Source organism: Hoplias malabaricus, chromosome 7 (assembly GCF_029633855.1).
Source record: "Hoplias malabaricus isolate fHopMal1 chromosome 7, fHopMal1.hap1, whole genome shotgun sequence".
Lineage (NCBI taxonomy): Eukaryota > Metazoa > Chordata > Actinopteri > Characiformes > Erythrinidae > Hoplias > Hoplias malabaricus.
In genome coordinates, this window is record NC_089806.1 from 46568199 (window position 1) to 46591065 (window position 22867).

The window sequence follows — 22867 nt, forward strand, 5'->3', positions numbered from 1 at the left end:
AAAGTCAAGAACCATGTGAAAAAGACCTGAAACTGAACTCTTGTCATTGCCATGGAACACAACACCAGAATGAACTGTACATCAGAATGGTACCAACAAGGTAGGTGTGTAAAATGGTGACCAGATCATAAATAAGGCACAACTTATTACACATGCTCTATGAACCATGAGGGCCACATTCTGAGATATTGTTAAACAGAAACAAACCTGTGACTAATTTCCTTATGGTCTTTTTTTCTGCCAATTTTCTCTGTGTGTGAGTGGGTTAAGCTAATTATTTAATTAATTAATGTGGCCAATAGCAACCCTAAAGTCGAGTGACTTTTACTTTATTGAAGTAAAACTCGCAATAAACTCATAATAATCACTTAATCACTGCTTATGTCCCTGCTGCCTATAATTTTGCCTACATCAATGCACAAAGATATGTAACACACAGTATCCAAATAGATCCAATATGTAAAGGGTGTTAATTAATAAGGCGAGTCATAGTGTTAATTACGGACTGAATTAACAAGATGTTGATACTTAATGTTTACCCTTGTTAATGGCTATTTATGTATGATTAACGTGGTCATTAATGTATATCCTTTGTTAGTTCCTGATATATTAAGCATTAACGTATGTGTTATTATACTATGAGGAGATCATTAAATGACGTATTAATATATGATTATTTGTCACCCATATTGTAAACTGTTACCATTAAATTAAAGTTATTTACATTGGAAACGGAAACGTATAAAATAAAATACACGTCCAACAATATTACAACCCCTGGCAGAACTTATGGAATCACCCGTCTCTGAGGATGTTCCTTCAGGTGTTTAATTTTGTAGAAAAAAAGCAGATCACAGACACGACAACAAACTAAAGGCATTTCAAATGGCAACTTTCTGGCTTTAAGAAACACTAAAGAAATCAAGAAAAATAATTGTGGGGGCCAGTAACAGTTAGATTTTTAGAAGAAGCACAGGGAATAAATTATGGAATCACTCAATTCTGAGGAAAACATTATGGAATCATGACAAAAAAAAAACACACTCCAACACATCACTAGTACTTTGTTGCACCACCTCTGTCTTTTATAACTGCTTACTGTTTCTGAGGAACATCCTGAGAGACTGGAGACTCCATCATTTTTGCCAGGGGTTGTATAATATATTGTACAAACCAAATGGAAACGTTTTGTTTTATTCATGAAAAATACATTGTTTTCTGTAAACTCCATTATTCAACAATGTCCCACAGATCAATGGCCAAATAAATAATAAAATATAATAAATAATAACGCCCAAATAAATAATAAATAGCGTTTGTTAATCATGGGAGCATTTTATTTTCAAAAGAAAATGTCATAGTGATGTGCTATTAAACTCACTTTGACTCAATTGAATCTGCACCTTTCAGTTCACCCTTTAATAATTCTCCTCCAGATGTCAAATGCAGAGTGTAACGACTAGATCAAACGTCACTTCCTAAAACCTGACAGAACATGACAAGCCAAGGGCCAGTGCTCTGCACGTTGTTGGAGATTTCTCTGCCGCCCAACACCAGATGCAGCTAACGAACAAAGCTCTCTGAACCTTTATGGAGTGAGGAGAGAACTACAATCTGCAGAGGGCAGCGGCACCAGGACCAAGACTGAGAGCTAGTGCAGATACTACAGCGGTGATCACCTCCGAGGGGCGCTCACTAACACGTGGTAATGATGAGCATGTCGCCTAGCTTCATTTACTTTACAAAATAAAAGTCCTCCATGCACCTGCTCACTTTTAAACCCACGCAGACACGGGGAGAACACACCAACTCCTCACAGACAGTCACCCGGAGCGGGAATCGAACCCACAATCTCCAGGCATCATTTAAACCCTACATTTAATTTAAAATCAATTAAAAACTGAGAGAAAACAGACACAACACAGTTTTTTTCAGTTTTTTTACATTTTAAACATTTTAATAAAAATGTTAGTGTTAGTGTGTGTCTGAAAATGTGATATTGTGTGTGTGTGTGTGTGTGTGTGTGTAGGAGAGAGAGAGTGTGTCTATTTTGTCTCACACAGACTCACTGAGGAGTCATAACCCCAGACAGTAAACCCAGCGTAGAGCGGCTCAGTGAATGTGGAGGTGAATGTGTGTAAGTGTGTGAGTGTGTGTGTGTGAGGTGAGATGGTGTAGAAGGACAGAATGCCGGACCCCCAGTCCAGATACACCCCGACTCTGTTAGAGTGATAGGGGGAGTGTATCTCAGTTTCCTGATTATTGTGACTGACCCAGTAACTGTTCTCAGAGCAGATCAGACTCCATGAGAATTTATTGGATCCAAACACACTCTCATCTCCTCCTCCTTTCCTCCTGATTCCTCTGTACGACACTGAGATATAAACCACCCCCCTCCACTCCACCTCCCAGTAACAGCGTCCAGTTAAACTCTCCACACTCAGAACCTGAGGAACACCATCAAATCTCTCCGGATGATCTGGATACGACTGAGTCTCCTCCACACTCTCCACCTTCCTGTTTCCCTCAGACAGAGAGAGAGCAGTGTGTGCTGTGTTTGGATCCAGAGTCAGATCACAGTAATCTGTACTCACACACACACACACACATTTACAAACAATACTATACATGTGTTTTTACTATATATTTATGTTAGTGTACAGTGTGTGTGTGTATAGTGTGTGTGTGTGTGTGTGTGTGTGTGTGTGTGTGTATAGTGTTTGTGTGTGTGTGTGTGTGTGTGTGTATGTGTGTGTTTAGTGTGTGTGTGTATAGTGTGTGTGTGTGTGTGTGTGTTTAGTGTGTGTGTGTATAGTGTGTGTGTGTGTGTGTGTGTGTGTATGTGTATAGTGTGTGTGTGTGTGTGTGTGTATAGTGTGTGTGTGTATCTTACATTTCTTCAGTCCTGGTCTCATTCTGCTGATTCCTCCGTGTTGGACTCTAAAGATCAAACACACACATTTATAAACTCATTAAACTCCACATCAACCTGAAACTAGGGCTGTGACCATAAGAGCATTCCCCCAACACCGGGGTCATGTGATGCCCCCCGCGGGGTTCAGCTCCTCCCCCTCATCACCGCAGTGGGGGGCTGCACTTCCGTGGTTTTACAGCTCAAACTTACAGGAGTGTGTTCACCCATCAGCCACAACATTATGAACACATCCTTGTTTCTACACTCACTGTCCTCTCTCTCAGCTCCACCGTCCACACGCCAGTCACTCTGTAGTTCTACAGTTACACACCGTGTCCACTCACTGTCCTCTCTCTCAGCTCCACCGTCCACAAAGCGGTCACTCTGTAGTTCTACAGTTACACACCGTGTCCACTCACTGTCCTCTCTCTCAGCTCCACCGTCCACACGCCGGTCACTCTGTAGTTCTACACTTACACACCTTGTCAAATCACTGTCCTCTCTCTCAGCTCCACCGTCCACACGCCGGTCACTCTGTAGTTCTACAGTCACACACCGTGTCCACTCACTGTCCACTCTCTCAGCTCCACTGTCCACACGCCGGTCACTCTGTAGTTCTACAGTTACACACCGTGTCCACTCACTGTCCTCTCTCTCAGCTCCACCGTCCACACGCCGGTCACTCTGTAGTTCTACAGTTACACACCGTGTCCACTCACTGTCCTCTCTCTCAGCTCCACCGTCCACACGCCGGTCACTCTGAAGTTCTACAGTTACACACCGTGTCCACTCACTGTCCTCTCTCTCAGCTCCACCGTCCACACAGCGGTCACTCTGTAGTTCTACAGTCACACACCGTGTCCACTCACTGTCCACTCTCTCAGCTCCACCGTCCACACGCCGGTCACTCTGTAGTTCTACAGTTACACACCGTGTCCACTCACTGTCCACTCTCTCAGCTCCACCGTCCACACGCCGGTCACTCTGTAGTTCTACAGTTACACACCGTGTCCACTCACTGTCCACTCTCTCAACTCCACCGTCCACACGCAGATCACTCTGAAGTTCTAAAGTTACACACCGTGTCTACTCACTGTCCACTCTCTCAGCTCCACTGTCCACACGCCGGTCACTCTGTAGTTCTACAGTCACACACCGTGTCCACTCACTGTCCACTCTCTCAGCTCCACCGTCCACACGCCGGTCACTCTGTAGTTCTACAGTTACACACCGTGTCCACTCACTGTCCTCTCTCTCAGCTCCACCGTCCACACAGCGGTCACTCTGTAGTTCTACAGTCACACACCGTGTCCACTCACTGTCCACTCTCTCAGCTCCACCGTCCACACGCCGGTCACTCTGTAGTTCTACAGTTACACACCGTGTCCACTCACTGTCCACTCTCTCAACTCCACCGTCCACACGCAGATCACTCTGAAGTTCTAAAGTTACACACCGTGTCTACTCACTGTCCACTCTCTCAGCTCCACTGTCCACACGCCGGTCACTCTGTAGTTCTACAGTCACACACCGTGTCCACTCACTGTCCACTCTCTCAGCTCCACCGTCCACACGCCGGTCACTCTGTAGTTCTACAGTCACACACCGTGTCCACTCACTGTCCACTCTCTCAACTCCACCGTCCACACGCAGATCACTCTGAAGTTCTAAAGTTACACACCGTGTCCACTCACTGTCCACTCTCTCAGCTCCACTGTCCACACGCCGGTCACTCTGTAGTTCTACAGTTACACACCGTGTCCACTCACTGTCCTCTCTCTCAGCTCCACCGTCCACATGCCGGTCACTCTGTAGTTCTACAGTCACACACCGTGTCCACTCACTGTCCACTCTCTCAGCTCCACTGTCCACACGCCGGTCACTCTGTAGTTCTACACTTACACACCTTGTCAAATCACTGTCCTCTCTCTCAGCTCCACCGTCCACACGCCGGTCACTCTGTAGTTCTACAGTCACACACCGTGTCCACTCACTGTCCACTCTCTCAGCTCCACTGTCCACACGCCGGTCACTCTGTAGTTCTACAGTTACACACCGTGTCCACTCACTGTCCTCTCTCTCAGCTCCACTGTCCACACGCCGGTCACTCTGTAGTTCTACAGTTACACACCATGTCCACTCACTGTCCCCTCTCTCAGCTCCACTGTCCACACGCCGGTCACTCTGTAGTTCTACAGTCACACACCGTGTCCACTCACTGTCCTCTCTATCAGTTCCACCGTCCACACGCCGGTCACTCTGTAGTTCTACAGTCACACACCGTGTCCACTCACTGTCCTCTCTCTCAGCTCCACCGTCCACACGCCGGTCACTCTGTAGTTCTACAGTCACACACCGTGTCCACTCACTGTCCACTCTCTCAACTCCACCGTCCACACGCCGGTCACTCTGTAGTTCTACAGTCACACACCGTGTCCACTCACTGTCCACTCTCTAAGCTCCACTGTCCACACGCCGGTAACTCTGTAGTTCTACAGTTACACACCGTGTCCACTCACTGTCCACTCTCTCAGCTCCACCGTCCACACGCCGGTCACTCTGTAGTTCTACAGTTACACACCGTGTCCACTCACTGTCCTCTCTCTCAGCTCCACCGTCCACACGCCGGTCACTCTGTAGTTCTACAGTTACACACCGTGTCCACTCACTGTCCACTCTCTCAGCTCCACCGTCCACACGCCGGTCACTCTGTAGTTCTACAGTTACACACCGTGTCCACTCACTGTCCACTCTCTCAGCTCCACCGTCCACACGCCAGTCACTCTGTAGTTCTACAGTTACACACCGTGTCCACTCACTGTCCACTCTCTCAACTCCACCGTCCACACGCAGATCACTCTGAAGTTCTAAAGTTACACACCGTGTCCACTCACTGTCCACTCTCTCAGCTCCACTGTCCACACGCCGGTCACTCTGTAGTTCTACAGTTACACACCGTGTCCACTCACTGTCCTCTCTCTCAGCTCCACCGTCCACATGCCGGTCACTCTGTAGTTCTACAGTCACACACCGTGTCCACTCACTGTCCACTCTCTCAGCTCCACCGTCCACACGCCGGTCACTCTGTAGTTCTACAGTCACACACCGTGTCCACTCACTGTCCACTCTCTCAGCTCCACTGTCCACACGCCGGTCACTCTGTAGTTCTACAGTTACACACCGTGTCCACTCACTGTCCTCTCTCTCAGCTCCACTGTCCACACGTTGGTCACTCTGTAGTTCTACAGTTACACACCGTGTCCACTCACTGTCCTCTCTCTCAGCTCCACTGTCCACACGCCGGTCACTCTGTAGTTCTACAGTTACACACCATGTCCACTCACTGTCCCCTCTCTCAGCTCCACTGTCCACACGCCGGTCACTCTGTAGTTCTACAGTCACACACCGTGTCCACTCACTGTCCTCTCTATCAGTTCCACCGTCCACACGCCGGTCACTCTGTAGTTCTACAGTTACACACCGTGTCCACTCACTGTCCTCTCTCTCAGCTCCACTGTCCACACGCCGGTCACTCTGTAGTTCTACAGTTACACACCATGTCCACTCACTGTCCCCTCTCTCAGCTCCACTGTCCACACGCCGGTCACTCTGTAGTTCTACAGTCACACACCGTGTCCACTCACTGTCCTCTCTATCAGTTCCACCGTCCACACGGCGGTCACTCTGTAGTTCTACAGTTACACACCGTGTCCACTCACTGTCCACTCTCTCAGCTCCACCGTCCACACGCCGGTAACTCTGTAGTTCTACAGTTACACACCGTGTCCACTCACTGTCCTCTCTCTCAGCTCCACTGTCCACACGCCGGTCACTCTGTAGTTCTACAGTTACACACCATGTCCACTCACTGTCCCCTCTCTCAGCTCCACTGTCCACACGCCGGTCACTCTGTAGTTCTACAGTCACACACCGTGTCCACTCACTGTCCTCTCTATCAGTTCCACCGTCCACACGCCGGTCACTCTGTAATTCTACAGTCACACACCGTGTCCACTCACTGTCCTCTCTCTCAGCTCCACCGTCCACACGCCGGTCACTCTGTAGTTCTACAGTCACACACCGTGTCCACTCACTGTCCACTCTCTCAGCTCCTCCGTCCACACGCCGGTCACTCTGTAGTTCTACAGTCACACACCGTGTCCACTCACTGTCCATTCTCTCAGCTCCACCGTCCACACGCAGATCACTCTGAAGTTCTAAAGTTACACACCGTGTCTACTCACTGTCCACCCTCTCAGCTCCACTGTCCACACGCCGGTCACTCTGTAGTTCTACAGTCACACACCGTGTCCACTCACTGTCCACTCTCTCAGCTCCACTGTCCACACGCCGGTCACTCTGTAGTTCTACAGTCACACACCATGTCCACTCACTGTCTACTCTCTCAGCTCCACCGTCCACACGCCGGTCACTCTGTAGTTCTACAGTTACACACCGTGTCCACTCACTGTCCTCTCTCTCAGCTCCACCGTCCACACGCCGGTCACTCTGTAGTTCTACAGTTACACACCGTGTCCACTCACTGTCCTCTCTCTCAGCTCCACCGTCCACACGCCGGTCACTCTGTAGTTCTACAGTTACACACCGTGTCCACTCACTGTCCTCTCTCTCAGCTCCACCGTCCACACGCCGGTCACTCTGTAGTTCTACAGTTACACACCGTGTCCACTCTCTGTCCTCTCTCTCAGCTCCATCGTCCACACGCCGGTCACTCTGTAGTTCTACAGTTACAGACCATGTCCACTCACTGTCCTCTCTCTCAGCTCCACCGTCCACACGCCGGTCACTCTGTAGTTCTACAGTTACACACCGTGTCCACTCACTGTCCACTCTCTCAGCTCCACCGTCCACACGCCGGTCACTCTGTAGTTCTACAGTTACACACCGTGGCCACTCACTGTCCACTCTCTCAGCTCCACCATCCACACGCCGGTCACTCTGTAGTTCTACAGTTACACACCGTGGCCACTCACTGTCCACTCTCTCAGCTCCACCGTCCACACGCCGGTCACTCTGTAGTTCTACAGTTACACACCGTGTCCACTCACTGTCCTCTCTCTCAGCTCCACCGTCCACACGCCGGTCACTCTGTAGTTCTACAGTTACACACCGTGTCCACTCACTGTCCTCTCTCTCAGCTCCACCGTCCACACGCCGGTCACTCTGTAGTTCTACACTTACACACCTTGTCAACTCACTGTCCTCTCTCTCAGCTCCACCGTCCACACGCCGGTCACTCTGTAGTTCTACAGTCACACACCGTGTCCACTCACTGTCCATTCTCTCAGCTCCACTGTCCACACGCCGGTCACTCTGTAGTTCTACAGTTACACACCGTGTCCACTCACTGTCCACTCTCTCAGCTCCACCGTCCACACGCCGGTCACTCTGTAGTTCTACAGTTACACACCGTGTCCACTCACTGTCCACTCTCTCAGCTCCACCGTCCACACGCCGGTCACTCTGTAGTTCTACAGTTACACACCGTGTCCACTCACTGTCCACTCTCTCAGCTCCACCGTCCACACGCCGGTCACTCTGTAGTTCTACAGTTACACACCGTGTCCACTCACTGTCCACTCTCTCAACTCCACCGTCCACACGCAGATCACTCTGAAGTTCTAAAGTTACACACCGTGTCTACTCACTGTCCACTCTCTCAGCTCCACTGTCCACACGCCGGTCACTCTGTAGTTCTACAGTTACACACCGTGTCCACTCACTGTCCTCTCTCTCAGCTCCACCGTCCACATGCCGGTCACTCTGTAGTTCTACAGTCACACACCGTGTCCACTCACTGTCCACTCTCTCAGCTCCACCGTCCACACGCCGGTCACTCTGTAGTTCTACACTTACACACCTTGTCAACTCACTGTCCTCTCTCTCAGCTCCACCGTCCACACGCCGGTCACTCTGTAGTTCTACAGTCACACACCGTGTCCACTCACTGTCCACTCTCTCAGCTCCACTGTCCACACGCCGGTCACTCTGTAGTTCTACAGTTACACACCGTGTCCACTCACTGTCCTCTCTCTCAGCTCCACTGTCCACACGCCGGTCACTCTGTAGTTCTACAGTTACACACCGTGTCCACTCACTGTCCTCTCTCTCAGCTCCACTGTCCACACGCCGGTCACTCTGTAGTTCTACAGTTACACACCATGTCCACTCACTGTCCCCTCTCTCAGCTCCACTGTCCACACGCCGGTCACTCTGTAGTTCTACAGTCACACACCATGTCCACTCACTGTCTACTCTCTCAGCTCCACCGTCCACACGCCGGTCACTCTGTAGTTCTACAGTTACACACCGTGTCCACTCACTGTCCTCTCTCTCAGCTCCACCGTCCACACGCCGGTCACTCTGTAGTTCTACAGTTACACACCGTGTCCACTCACTGTCCTCTCTCTCAGCTCCACCGTCCACACGCCGGTCACTCTGAAGTTCTACAGTTACACACCGTGTCCACTCACTGTCCTCTCTCTCAGCTCCACTGTCCACACGCCGGTCACTCTGTAGTTCTACAGTTACACACCATGTCCACTCACTGTCCCCTCTCTCAGCTCCACTGTCCACACGCCGATCACTCTGTAGTTCTACAGTTACACACCGTGTCCACTCACTGTCCTCTCTCTCAGCTCCACCGTCCACACGCCGGTCACTCTGTAGTTCTACAGTCACACACCGTGTCCACTCACTGTCCACTCTCTCAGCTCCACTGTCCACACGCCGGTCACTCTGTAGTTCTACAGTTACACACCGTGTCCACTCACTGTCCACTCTCTCAGCTCCACCGTCCACACGCCGGTCACTCTGTAGTTCTACAGTTACACACCGTGTCCACTCACTGTCCACTCTCTCAGCTCCACCGTCCACACGCCGGTCACTCTGTAGTTCTACAGTTACACACCGTGTCCACTCACTGTCCACTCTCTCAGCTCCACCGTCCACACGCCGGTCACTCTGTAGTTCTACAGTTACACACCGTGTCCACTCACTGTCCACTCTCTCAACTCCACCGTCCACACGCAGATCACTCTGAAGTTCTAAAGTTACACACCGTGTCTACTCACTGTCCACTCTCTCAGCTCCACTGTCCACACGCCGGTCACTCTGTAGTTCTACAGTTACACACCGTGTCCACTCACTGTCCTCTCTCTCAGCTCCACCGTCCACATGCCGGTCACTCTGTAGTTCTACAGTCACACACCGTGTCCACTCACTGTCCACTCTCTCAGCTCCACCGTCCACACGCCGGTCACTCTGTAGTTCTACACTTACACACCTTGTCAACTCACTGTCCTCTCTCTCAGCTCCACCGTCCACACGCCGGTCACTCTGTAGTTCTACAGTCACACACCGTGTCCACTCACTGTCCACTCTCTCAGCTCCACTGTCCACACGCCGGTCACTCTGTAGTTCTACAGTTACACACCGTGTCCACTCACTGTCCTCTCTCTCAGCTCCACTGTCCACACGCCGGTCACTCTGTAGTTCTACAGTTACACACCGTGTCCACTCACTGTCCTCTCTCTCAGCTCCACTGTCCACACGCCGGTCACTCTGTAGTTCTACAGTTACACACCATGTCCACTCACTGTCCCCTCTCTCAGCTCCACTGTCCACACGCCGGTCACTCTGTAGTTCTACAGTCACACACCGTGTCCACTCACTGTCCTCTCTATCAGTTCCACCGTCCACACGCCGGTCACTCTGTAGTTCTACAGTTACACACCGTGTCCACTCACTGTCCTCTCTCTCAGCTCCACTGTCCACACGCCGGTCACTCTGTAGTTCTACCGTTACACACCATGTCCACTCACTGTCCCCTCTCTCAGCTCCACTGTCCACACGCCGGTCACTCTGTAGTTCTACAGTCACACACCGTGTCCACTCACTGTCCTCTCTATCAGTTCCACCGTCCACACGCCGGTAACTCTGTAGTTCTACAGTTACACACCGTGTCCACTCACTGTCCACTCTCTCAGCTCCACCGTCCACACGCCGGTCACTCTGTAGTTCTACAGTTACACACTGTGTCCACTCACTGTCCTCTCTCACAGCTCCACCGTCCACACGCCGGTCACTCTGTAGTTCTACACTTTCACACCATGTCCACTCACTGTTTGCTGTCTCAGCTCCACCATCAACACGCCAGTCACTTTGTAGTTCTACAGTTACACACCGTGTCCACTCACTGTCCTCTCTCTCAGCTCCACCGTCCACATGCCAGTCACTCTGTAGTTCTACAGTTACACACCGTGTCCACTCACTGTCCACTCTCTCACATCCACTGTCCACATGCCGGTCACTCTGTAGTTCTACAGTTACACACAGTGTCCACTCACTGTCCACTCTCTCAGCTCCATCGTCCACACACCGGTCACTCTGTAGTTCTACAGTTACACACAGTGTCCACTCACTGTCCACTCTCTCAGCTCCACCGTCCACACGCTGGTCACTCTGTAGTTCTACAGTAACACACCGTTTCCACTCACTGTCCTCTCTCTCAGCTCCACTGTCCACACGCCGATCACTCTGTAGTTCTACAGTTACACACCGTGTCCACTCACTGTCCACTCTCTCAGCTCCACCGTCCACACGCCGGTCACTCTGTAGTTCTACAATTACACACCGTTTCCACTCACTGTCCTCTCTCTCAGCTCCAACGTCCACACACTGGTCACTCTGTAGTTCTACAGTTACACACAGTGTCCACTCACTGTCCACTCTCTCAGCTCCACCGTCCACACGCCGGTCACTCTGTAGTTCTACAGTTACACACTGTGTCCACTCACTGTCCTCTCTCTCAGTTCCACCGTCCACATACCGGTCACTCTGTAGAGAGCAGTGTGTGTGTGTAAAACTCACTGTAGTTTCTCTAGTGCAAAGTGTGGATCCTGCAGTAGATTAGAGAGCAGCTTCCCTCCAGACTCTCCTGGGTGATTGTAACTCAGATCTATTTCTCTCAGGTGGGAGGGGTTAGATTTCAGAGCTGTAGCCAGAGAACAATAGCCTTCATCTGTAATCATACACCCAGACAATCTGCAGAAAGGAACAGATGGAGTTTACACAGAGTAACAACAGCTGTAGTACAGCAGTACACACAAACACACACATCACTAAACTCTGTTTAAAATGAGTCAATGCTGTTACACACCACAGCTAAAATGACATAGTACTTTTTTTTTTACTTTGAATTAGTACATGTTAAAATATATATTTTATTCTGGGAAGTAAGAGCTAGTTATAAAACATTCAGAATGGATCCAAGACAACGTAGAAGTCATTATCATCTGGACAGTGAGTCTGAGTGAAGATATTGTTAAATGAGATGTACATAATATTACATTGCACTGTTACACCAAACAGCTACATAAAATATTAAACTAGAGGGTGAAAGTTCAATAATTTTCGTGAATTTGGCTTGCTAGGTATTGCTAGAATTGTTGCAGGGTAAAAACATACAAACAGATGAGTGTGAGATGTGATGCGTCTTGGTGTGCCCGGGTCCGAAAATTTGAAACCTTGTGGCCAAAGCTTTAAAATTGACCGACATAGAGCAGGTTGAAATTTTGGCCAATGCATTCCTATGGGAAACATACCCACTTTAGAAGCTCGTATTTTGAAATCTGTAGGTCGGATCGCTCTAAAAAACAAACGCCCGAGTTGGCACAGGATCTATGACTATGTGAAGTTTCGTAGCTGTAGCATGAGAACCCTAGGAGGAGTAGCATTTTACATTTTGCGAATAGAATAATAATAAGAAAATGAAAGAAAAGATTAGATTTCAAAGAACAGTAATTTGGCTTTGACAAGTTTTACCTGAGAGTCTCCAGTTTACAGAGTGAACTCTTCAGTCCAGCAGAGAGCAACTCCAATACTGAATCCTGTAAGTCATTGTTACTGAGGTCCAGCTCTTTCAGGGAGGAGTTTACTGACGGTAGAGCTGATCCCAGAGTTTCACAGGAGTCCTTGGTGAGATTACACCCAGCAAGTCTGTAAAAAAAGAGTAAATACAGCACATTGTACGATGGTGTAGAGTGATGATACAGTCCAAATGCTTCTTTTTTCATTTAGAATAGGTTCACTGGATTGATATATTGTGTGTAAGGTGAGTTAAAGTTTCTAATCTACTTGTTCATTCAGGATTGATTGTACAGAAAGATTTACCTGAGAGTCTCCAGTTTACAGAGTGAACTCTTCAGTCCAGCAGAGAGCAGCTCCATTCCTGAATCCTGCAGGTCATTGTTACTGAGGTCCAGCTCTTTCAGGGAGGAGTTTACTGACTGTAGAGCTGATCCCAGAGTTTCACAGGAGTCCTTGGTGAGATTACACCCAGCAAGTCTGTAAAAACAGTAAATACAGCATGTGGTGTGATAATATGGCGTGATGAATAGATCCCTTCCTTTTGAAACTAGAAAATGTTGACTGAATTGTTGTAGCCTGATATTTCCTGTCATTAGACTCTCCCACCCCATTGTAAACGAGTAACTTCAGAATGCACTGCTAACGTTAGCATTAGTGAACCTATCTGATGGCATTGGCCAAATATGGCATGAGCTCCAGCACATTTCTAGAGAAACGCCTGAGTATCAGGTCCAGAGATGTCCTGGAGTCATACTTTAACACCTGGAGCGCACTGCGGGAGATTTTCTGCATCAGGTGTGTTCTGACAGTGGGAGATGAAGCGTGGAGCAGCACTTGTGCAGGAGAATCATTTCTCGCTCTGTTCTCACATGCGCTTATTCTGATTTTACCAGTCCGGGTAATGTCCACGATGAATGTTGTGTTTGTTTCTGTGTGAAAGCTAGAGCGGCTCCCGTAGTGTACAGAACTGAAGTGTGGGCTTATTGTGGATTTTTGGATTCCACAACAAAGGCAATACATACTACATACATGCTCACCTGCATATGTATTTTTTGTTTTGTTTATTTTTAGGAATCTTGCAATCACTTTCATTTCTAAGATAAAAATCTCTGATTATTTTAAATATATTGAATCGTAACCCCTGTATCGTGATATGTATCGTATCACCACATTCTCACACAGCCCTACTGGAATATGTTTTATCATTAAAATTAACTTAAACTAACAAAGCTAGTGTTAGTAATTAATAAATTGGTATTTGCTGATGTGTGTGTAGTGCACAGTGTGAGCATGACTGTAACTAGCTACGAGGACACAGAGCTCTGGACCTCGGTTGTGTTTTTACGTTTTCCCCATCTCCCATATTTCTAGGACTTGGGTTTTCAACAGACTTTGGTATGGATATTTTTGCTGGATCTGGCAACCCTGCTCTCAGTTTGTTGGTAGAATTGCCAACCTGCTCTCACAAGACCTTTCAATTAGTAACTATCTTTAAGTGCTTGTTGAGAGGTATGTTAAGCACATATTGCAGACTAACATACTACACTGCTGCTATGACATGAACCTGAGGACTTTGTGAGGGCAAATCGAAGGTTTAGTCAGAAATGTGTGGGTAGCACCGTTATTCTAAACCTGTTCTCTAACTGCAGCACCATTAGCTGAGCAGACTAATACCTGTCAGGTTATGCGACTTTGTCAGATCGTGCTACCCAGTGTGTATTTACAGGTTTAACTCAGAAAGTACAAATGTACGACATCTTAACACAGGATAAAAACTGAATAATACAAAATGCTTTCAGCAGTTAAATGTTTTATAGTAACGTTATATTTATCTTAAATCACTTTATAAAATAATCCAACACAATTAAAACTGTAAGTATCATATCTTGTAATTTATCTAAACATGATTCCAGCATCAGTTATTTATAGAAGTTACACATTTCTGTATCATAATCACTTGCTTCCAGCTTTAAACAGTTATTATTAAAAGTAACGTGATATGATGTAATCTATGCAGTATATTAGTACATTATAAGAACATGAACTGTTTTAATTACTGCATTAATACAGTCATTTTGATGATGGTCATTCAGTATTTTACTAATATTATTACTAATATAATGCATGGTGTTTGTGATTATAATATTATTTTATGTTTTTTTTAGTAATCAGTGAGGAGAAGTGAGAGGAGGATGAACTCACACAGTGAGAGACAGACAGAGAGGGAAACGTAAAACAAAAGACATAGTCTAAGTGGGTCAAAGCAGTCTATGGGAGTATTGATGGGTAACAATTTAGAAGTCAGCACTAGAAGTTGTAAACATTTGGCTTTGTGAAGTGAAGTGAGTTTTCATTCCCGCAGTGTGGACCTCACTAAAACTTTAATTCTAGTCACAGCCCTGAGTGTGAGTGTGTGCACTTGTGGTGTTTTAAGTAGAGCCTGTTTACTCTTTAACTCTATTCAACAACATGGACATTGACTACAATTTCATTTGAACTACTAACTGTTTTGATGTAGTTTTATATAAAGCCACTGTCACATGGAGGAGGAAGAAGCAGGCGATTTCATGTTACTGTTAACTGTTAATGTTTGAGATGTGAATGTTTAATATCAAAAATAGCAGGTGAAAAACAAAGTTACAGTTGGAAACAAACAGGTCAAAATGTCAGTAAACAGAACACCAGGCTGACTACATGGTGTCAGGATCTATTCGTTCTGTGCTTTGGTCTTGTGTCTATTTTCACTTGTGTTACCTTTAGTCTCGCCCCACACCTGTGAGTGGGGTCACATTATCCCAGTTATATTCACTATTTAAAGTGTGTCTTGGTGTCTGTGTTCTGCAGTTCATTGTCATTGTTAGTCTTAGTGCTCATTGTTTACGTCTTTAGAGTCTAGAGTTCATCTGTTGTGTGTTTTAAATGTTTTCTCATCTCAGACTATGCTTCAGCAAAAATGTATTAGAAAAATGAAGTGAGATTCCTTTTTCAGCTCAGACCCCAGGATTTTCCTACAAAGAGTGTCACAGGAAGTGAGCGGCAGAGCTACGAGAGAGGACCATTAGAGAGTAGTTTCTCAAGGAAAGGATAGAAAAATTATGTTGTGATTTCAAAGTAAAAAAATCAACATATTTGTAAAACGTATTTGTATTTTCATTTTGTTGTCTTCACTTCAGTTTTAATGTTGTCAGGATTTCCCTCCCATATCGGGTGGAGGACAGATGTCCACATTCATGTGATCACCCGTGGAGACATGGGAGTTGTAGTGAGGGACAGATGAGAGAGAGGATGGTGAGAAAGACAAATCTAACAGTGAAAGGATTTCAGACAATGAGAGAAAATTCAGCAGTAAATCTAAAAGTATAATAAACATTTATTAATGATGAACTCACACAGCTTTTCTGGACGCTTTGATCACTGGCAGCAGTCTCAGAACACCTTCCTCTGATGGATTATATTTCCTCAGGTCAAACTCATCTAGTTCTTCTTCTGAATTCAGCAACACAAACGCCACAGCTGACCACTGACCAGGAGAGAACCTGACTCTACTGAGAGAACCTCCTCTCTTCAGGTATTCCTGGACTTCCTGCACTAGAGAGTGATCGTTCAGTTCATTCAGACAGTGGAACAGATTGATGGTTTTCTCTGGAGAGGGATTCTCCCTGATCTTCTCCTTGATGTGCTGGACTGTCTCCTCTCTGCTGTGAGATCTGATTCCTGTCTGAGTCAGTATTCCTCGTAAGAGAGTCTGATTGGACTCCAGTGAGAGACCCAGAAGGAACCGGAGGTAAAGGTCCAGGTGTCCATTCTCACTCTGTAAGGCCTTGTCCACTGCAGAATTCAGGAACTCTGACATGGTGGATGCTCTGAAGATCCCAGAGAGATCAGTGGAACTCTGTTGTTGTCCATCTCTGCTGATGAAGGAGAGTAATGTGTATAAAGCAGCCAGAAACTCCTGGACACTCAGGTGGACAAAGCTGAACACCTTCCCCAGGTGCAGCCCAGACTCCTGTCTGAAGATCTGGGTACAGACTCCTGAGTACACTGACACTTCTCTGACATCAATGCCACACTCTCTCAGGTCGTCCTCGTAGAAGATCAGATTGCCTTTCTCCAGCTGTTGGAACGCCAGTTTTCCCAGGGCCAGGACACTCTCTCTAGTTTTCTGAAGATCAACCTCCTGTTTTCCCTGGTACTTTTGTTCCTTGTGTTTGATCTGAAAGATCAGGAAGTGTGTGAACATTTGAGTCAGAGTCTTGGGCGTCTCTCCACCCTCTGCTCCACCCAAAACTCTCTCTAGAACCGTGGCTGAGATCCAGCAGAAGACTGGGATGTGGCACATGATGTAGAGGCTTCTGGAGGACTTGATGTGGGAGATGATTTGATCGGCCAGGCTCTGGTCACTGACCCTCTTCCTGAAGTACTCCTCTTTCTGAGGGTCACTGAACCCTCGTACCTCTGTTACCTGGGCGACACACTCAGGAGGGATCTGATTGGCTGCCGCTGGTCGAGAGGTGATCCAGAGGAGAGCAGAGGGAAGCAGATTCCCCTTGATGAGGTTTGTCAGCAGCACATCCACTGAGGCTGACTGTCTTACATCCCACAATCCCTCATTGTTCTGGAAATCTAAAGGAAGTCGACACTCGTCCAGACCGTCAAAGATGAACAGGACTCTGTAGAGATCATAGTCTCTTGGTTTTAATTCTTTTGTGTCTCTGAAAAACTGATGAAGAAGCTCCATCAGACTGAGCCTTTTCTCCTTCATCAGGTTCAACTCTCTGAAAGGAAGTGGAAATATGAAGAGGACGTCCTGGTTTTCTTTTCCTTCGGCCCAGTCCAGAATGAACTTCTGCACAGAGACTGTTTTTCCAATTCCAGCCACTCCTTTAGTCAGCACAGTTCTGATGGCTTCATCTTTAAAGAGCTGGCTGCATTTGATGGGTTTCTCCTGTGCTGCTGGTCTCCTGGAAACTGTCTCAATCTGTCTGACCTCATGTTCAATATTGACCTCTCCACTCCCTCCCTCTGTGATGTACAGATCTGTGTAGATCTCATTCAGAAGAGCTGAGCTTCCAGGATTAGAGACTCCTTCATTAATCTTCTGGAACTTCTCCTTCAGGGTTGATTTCAGCTTTCGATGAGAAGAAGGAGCCTGTTCTAATTTAAAAAAAGAGGGAACAATCACAATAACAAAACATTTTTTGATTAAATTAAACCTAAAAGTTCTTCAGCTGTAGTTTATTTATATTTGAGAATATATTTTCACAGAACAAATATTCACACAATGAAAATATATTTGTGATTAATTTTATTAATATTCCATCGTGATGATCCTTAGATCTGTTTCTATTAAAGTGTCTAAAGAGTAAAGACAGGACCCTGAAGTCTTACTGATCTGCAGTGTGTGAGCGAGGTGTGTGTGGTTCATGTTCCTCAGGACGTTCAGTGTGATCTTCATCACTCCGTCTCTAACACCATCCTCCCCCTCCTCCTCTCTCTCAGAGCATGCTGGGTAATCCTCACTCAGCAGCTTCATAAACCTCTTCAGATGATTCTTCACCACAGAGATCACTCTCTGCTCCAGCTCCTGATTAAAATAGAAATATTAACACAGAGTCTGTCAGTCAGTGCAGTGTGAGCTGAGGGGTGGAAGTGATAATGATTTATATTTTATTATTCTAAGAAAATCCAGAATCACTGTCCATCACCAAACTCTACATCACTCTCCATCATAACACTGCTACAGTGAATAAACAGTAGCCTTTATTACTGTCCTCTAATAACAACACTGGAACACACACACAAACACCTTGAATATTGACTCCATATTCTTCCTGGTTCTGTCAGGAGTCTTCTTCTGGACTCTGTGGAGAATCAGAACACAGACTGAATAATGTGGAGAACCTGATCAATACATTACATCATCAGATATTACTAATTATTCAGACTGTTCTGGATCCATATTCAGTAGGAAATCCTAGATATATAATGAAGGTTCCACTGCCGTTATAACACACAGAGTTCAGCTGCACAGATCAGCAGGGTCTAATCTTCTCCACAAAGAGGCGCTGTTACTGCAGCTTTTCATTCCAATAAAGCAGAAACACACCTGATTCCACTCCTTCATCAGTTCATCTTCAAACAGTGGATCATGTGGGCTCCTGTTTCTGAAAATCTCATCTTAATCTCATCTGTTTAGTTCTCATCAGATCTTCAGTTAGGACTGAACTGAGGACAGTAGCTATTACAGAATAAGAGTCCCTGTGTTTATGATCTTATCCTAGTGTTCCAGAAGAATCAGAACTGGACAAAACGTCCTCAGCTCTGTCCGACACGTCCACTTCAGTTTCATTTAATAGATCTTTAACTGATTCTTAGTTAAACACAGACTGAACATCTACAAAGCTCTGGACTGTCTTTCTCCACTGTGTCCTCTCATGCTCTTAGATCAAGAGGAGTTCTAACCTTCTTTATCTGTTCATTTATCACTCATCAGTGTTTCACTGAAGGACAGTAACTCACTCTGGATCAGAGGGGACAGCTCCACTGCTGAAACCAGGAGGAACCCCAATGGACCGGTCACTCTTCATAGACACACAGCTGGGTTCTCCTCCTTCTTCACTGAATTTAATAGGTTCCTCCATGGACTGGTCACTCTTCATAGACACACAGCTGGGTTCTCCTCCTTCTTCACTGAATTTAAGAGGTTCCTTCATGGACCGGTCACTCTTCATAGACACACAGCTGGGTTCTCCTCCCCCAGTGCTGGCTTTAGGAGGGTCCTCCATGATCTGGTCACTCTTTACAGACACACAGCTGGACACTGGAGAATCTGCTCTCTGGGTTTCAGTCCTGTGGATATTAAACAGAGTGAACAGGACAGTAGACTGAGTAAGAGAACACAGGAAGGGATACTGTACGTATTCAGACCCAGTGGTGTGTACAGACTCTGGTAGGAGTTCAGGGAGAGAGGGGGGAGTGGTCAGATTCTCCTAATTCTCTTTACTGTGTTACACCTGTGTAAAATAGACTGACCGTTACTGAGAGCTGTAGGTGTGAGAGAACTGTAGGAATCCCATGGATACGACGTGTTATCAGGGAGCACTCAAAGCAGATAAGACCACCATCTCTGGAGTAAATACCTGACTGGTTTATACACACACACACACACACACACACACACACACAAACACACACACACACACACACACACAGTGGGACAAATCAAAGTTCCCAGCTTTGAGTCAGCTTAAACTGACTCAAAATGCAGCTGCCAGAGTCTCACTTGGAGCAACGTCTGTGTTTGTACGTCTTTTCAACTTTCATTTGCAACCTTAAGAAAACGTTGATTAGATGACAGTCAAGTACGTTATTTCAACGTTGAATCAACGGCTAAATGTTTACTGGGTATGCACTTAATAAACGTGTTTTGGAGCTTTCCAATCAAACATTAACTGTGTGTTGAAATGGTGTCCTGTTTTATCAGTGTGTTGTGATTGTTTTGGTGAATTCTGTTCAGTTTTTAAACTGCAGTAATCAGGGGGTCAGGGGTGAATTTATCATAAAACTCTGTCATGTTCAGAAATGGATCTTCTCTGATTTGACCCTGATCTTCACTTGTATTTATTCCACTGTAACATGGAGAAAATTAATTATAATTGAAGTAATAGTGACGTCATATTGCAGTGTTTCCCTCCACAGAGCGGTAATTATAAACCCGCTCTTTTCTCAAACCTCTCACTGATCATCTGTGGCTCATCGGTCTCTATTTTCATAATAAACCGTGAGGTGCTGTTCCCCGCTGACCGTCACCTCCGTCTTTACTGTGGAGTGTAGTTTGTAGACGGTCCCTTATCTCTCCCGGAGCTGGAGACTCTCGGAGTCCTGTTCTTTCTCTAATAAACTCAGGTATAAACTCACCGTGTGAAAATACAGCGCTGTTTTAGTGTCTTTCTCTCCTTCCGCTTCAGTTTCTTCTCTTCACACCGACCCCATTTTCTCCCGCGCTGAGTTTAACTCCTGAAAACTCCCAGCACCGCTTTGTTTCTCTAATAAACCCTCCATTCTTCTACACTGAAAAGATCACTGTGTGGAGGAACAGCGCTGTTTGGGTGAAATCTCTTTCTTCGTCTCCTACAGCTCCGTGTGTCTCTCCTCCTCTCTCTGTCTCTGCTTTTTACTTTCACTTCTGACTCGGGGAGTGACGGAGGCCTGCAGGGGGCACTAAAGAGAAAAATAAAGGGTGAGGAGGAGAATCTGTACAGGGTTCAGTAACCCGTCTCAGTTTATAAACCGTGTACTTTCAGATTTAATCTCAGTTCATAAACATCCAGCTCTTCTCAGTCTTCAGCGCATGCGCAGACACACGGACATATAACAACAGCCTAATACTCGATGATTTATGAGTCTGTTCCAATGTGGAATACACACTGAGTGTCCAGTATATTAGGTACACCTACGTCACACCTGCACTCACTGGTCATTTTATCATTGGAAGTCTACAAAGTGCACCTCTGCTTTTGCTCCACACTCAGCCGTGTCTCTGTGGGGGGTTTCACACTCTGTCAGTGTCAGTGCTGTGTAGAAAACAGTTATCCACTGTTATGGCAATTGTCTAAGACCGAGGAGACATCAGAGAAACAAAGACACAGAGTCAAGCATTCTCTCCAATCTCTTTCTTTATTGAAAAAAATCATGCAGTATATATAGGACCCCAGTCACGTACACCATCATTTGTGCCATTTTGGCGTTATTACATCATGTCTCGTTCCATCAAACCAAACACCCTTATTGGTGCCTCGTTATCTCCTATTTTATTACTGTCAGGAAAAATGGTTGCGGACGGTGAGCGATGTCCTTCAGTTTGTTGACTGCCTTTCTTCCACTCTATCTAGCCTCCCCTTCTAATCTCAGCAGCCTCTTCCCACAGTCTCTGCTATAGGTGCCAAGTCCTGATGGAAAATGAAATCTGCTTCTCCATAAAGTTGGTCAGCAGCAGGAAGCATGAAGTGCTCTAAAACGTCCAGGTAGATGGCTGCATTGACCTTGGACCTCAGAAAACACAGTGGACCAACACCAGCAGATGACACGGCACCCCAAACCATCACTGACTGTGGAAACTTTACACTGGACCTCAAGCAACGTGGATTCTGTGCCTCTCTTCATCTGGACTATGGGACCTTGATTTCCAAAATTTACTTTCATCAAAGAACATAACTGTGGACCACTCAGTAGCAGTCCAGTGCTTTTTGGAAGCGAGAAGCTTCTGATGCTGTCTCTTTCAAGAGTGGCTTTACACAAGGAATGTGACGCTGAAACCCATGTCTTGCATATGTCTGTGTGTGGTGGTGGTTCTTGAAGTCCAGACTGTCCCTTGACCTCTCTGTTAATGTGCTTGGACACAGCTCTGTGAACAGGCAGAGTCTTCACAATGAACTTTTATGTCTTGCTCTGCTTGTGTAAGGTGTCAATGATCGTCTTTTGGACAACTGTCAGTCAGCAGTCTTCCCCATGATTGTGGAGCCTACAGAACTAGACTGAGAGACCATTTAAAGGCCCTTGAGGTGTTTTGAGTTAATTCACTGATTAGAGTGTGGCACCAGGTGTCTTCAGTATTGAACCTTTTCACAATATTCTAATTTTCTGAGAAACTGAATTTGGGGTTTTCATTAGTTGTCAGTTATAATAATCAAATTAAAAGAAATAAACACTTGAAATATATCAGTCTGTGTGTAAAGAATGAGTATAATATACAAGCTTCACTTTTTGAATGGAATTACTGAAATAAATCAACTTTTTTAACGATATTCTATTTTTGTGACCAGCTCCTGTGTGTGTGTGTGTGTGTATATATATATATATATATATATATATATATATATATATAGCCAATACGGACCATGCCTGTAGAGGCTGAAATGGGGAGGTGAACTCAGAAGTCTTTGGGGAGGAGTTCAGGGTGGCTTATGAATGCGTATGAGGCGGGACCCCCAACAATTTACAGGAATGCTGGTCATTAAGTGCTACAGAATGGACAGGTTCAGGTACTCTGGTCAAGAGATTGAT

General features: G+C 46.3%; 1 protein-coding gene across 1 annotated transcript; it reads right to left on the reverse strand.

Moving 5' to 3' along the window:
- Nucleotides 1-1977: 1977 nt before the first annotated feature.
- On the reverse strand, nt 1978-20982 carry LOC136701754 (NLR family CARD domain-containing protein 3-like). Its single transcript, XM_066676448.1, has 10 exons — nt 20723-20982; nt 19325-19654; nt 18612-18666; nt 18194-18389; nt 16195-17959; nt 13109-13282; nt 12761-12934; nt 11807-11980; nt 2894-2940; nt 1978-2584 (listed from the first exon to the last, which is right to left on the reverse strand). Exons 2-10 carry the CDS (start codon nt 19588-19590, stop codon nt 2046-2048), a joined length of 3390 nt encoding a protein of 1129 aa, XP_066532545.1. The 5' UTR covers nt 19591-19654; nt 20723-20982; the 3' UTR covers nt 1978-2045.
- Nucleotides 20983-22867: the final 1885 nt, after the last annotated feature.

Bases quoted from the DNA above. Each gene is read 5' to 3' on its own strand.
- LOC136701754 (XM_066676448.1), bottom strand. From the start codon at position 19,590: ATGGAGGACCCTCCTAAAGCCAGCACTGGGGGAGGAGAACCCAGCTGT. The intron at 12,935-13,108 runs GTAAATCTTTCT...CTTTTTTTACAG, and splicing joins TGTAAACTGGAGACTCTCAG to ACTTGCTGGGTGTAATCTCA. The intron at 2,941-11,806 runs GTGAGTTTTACA...TTTGATCTTTAG, and splicing joins TTTGCACTAGAGAAACTACA to AGTCCAACACGGAGGAATCA.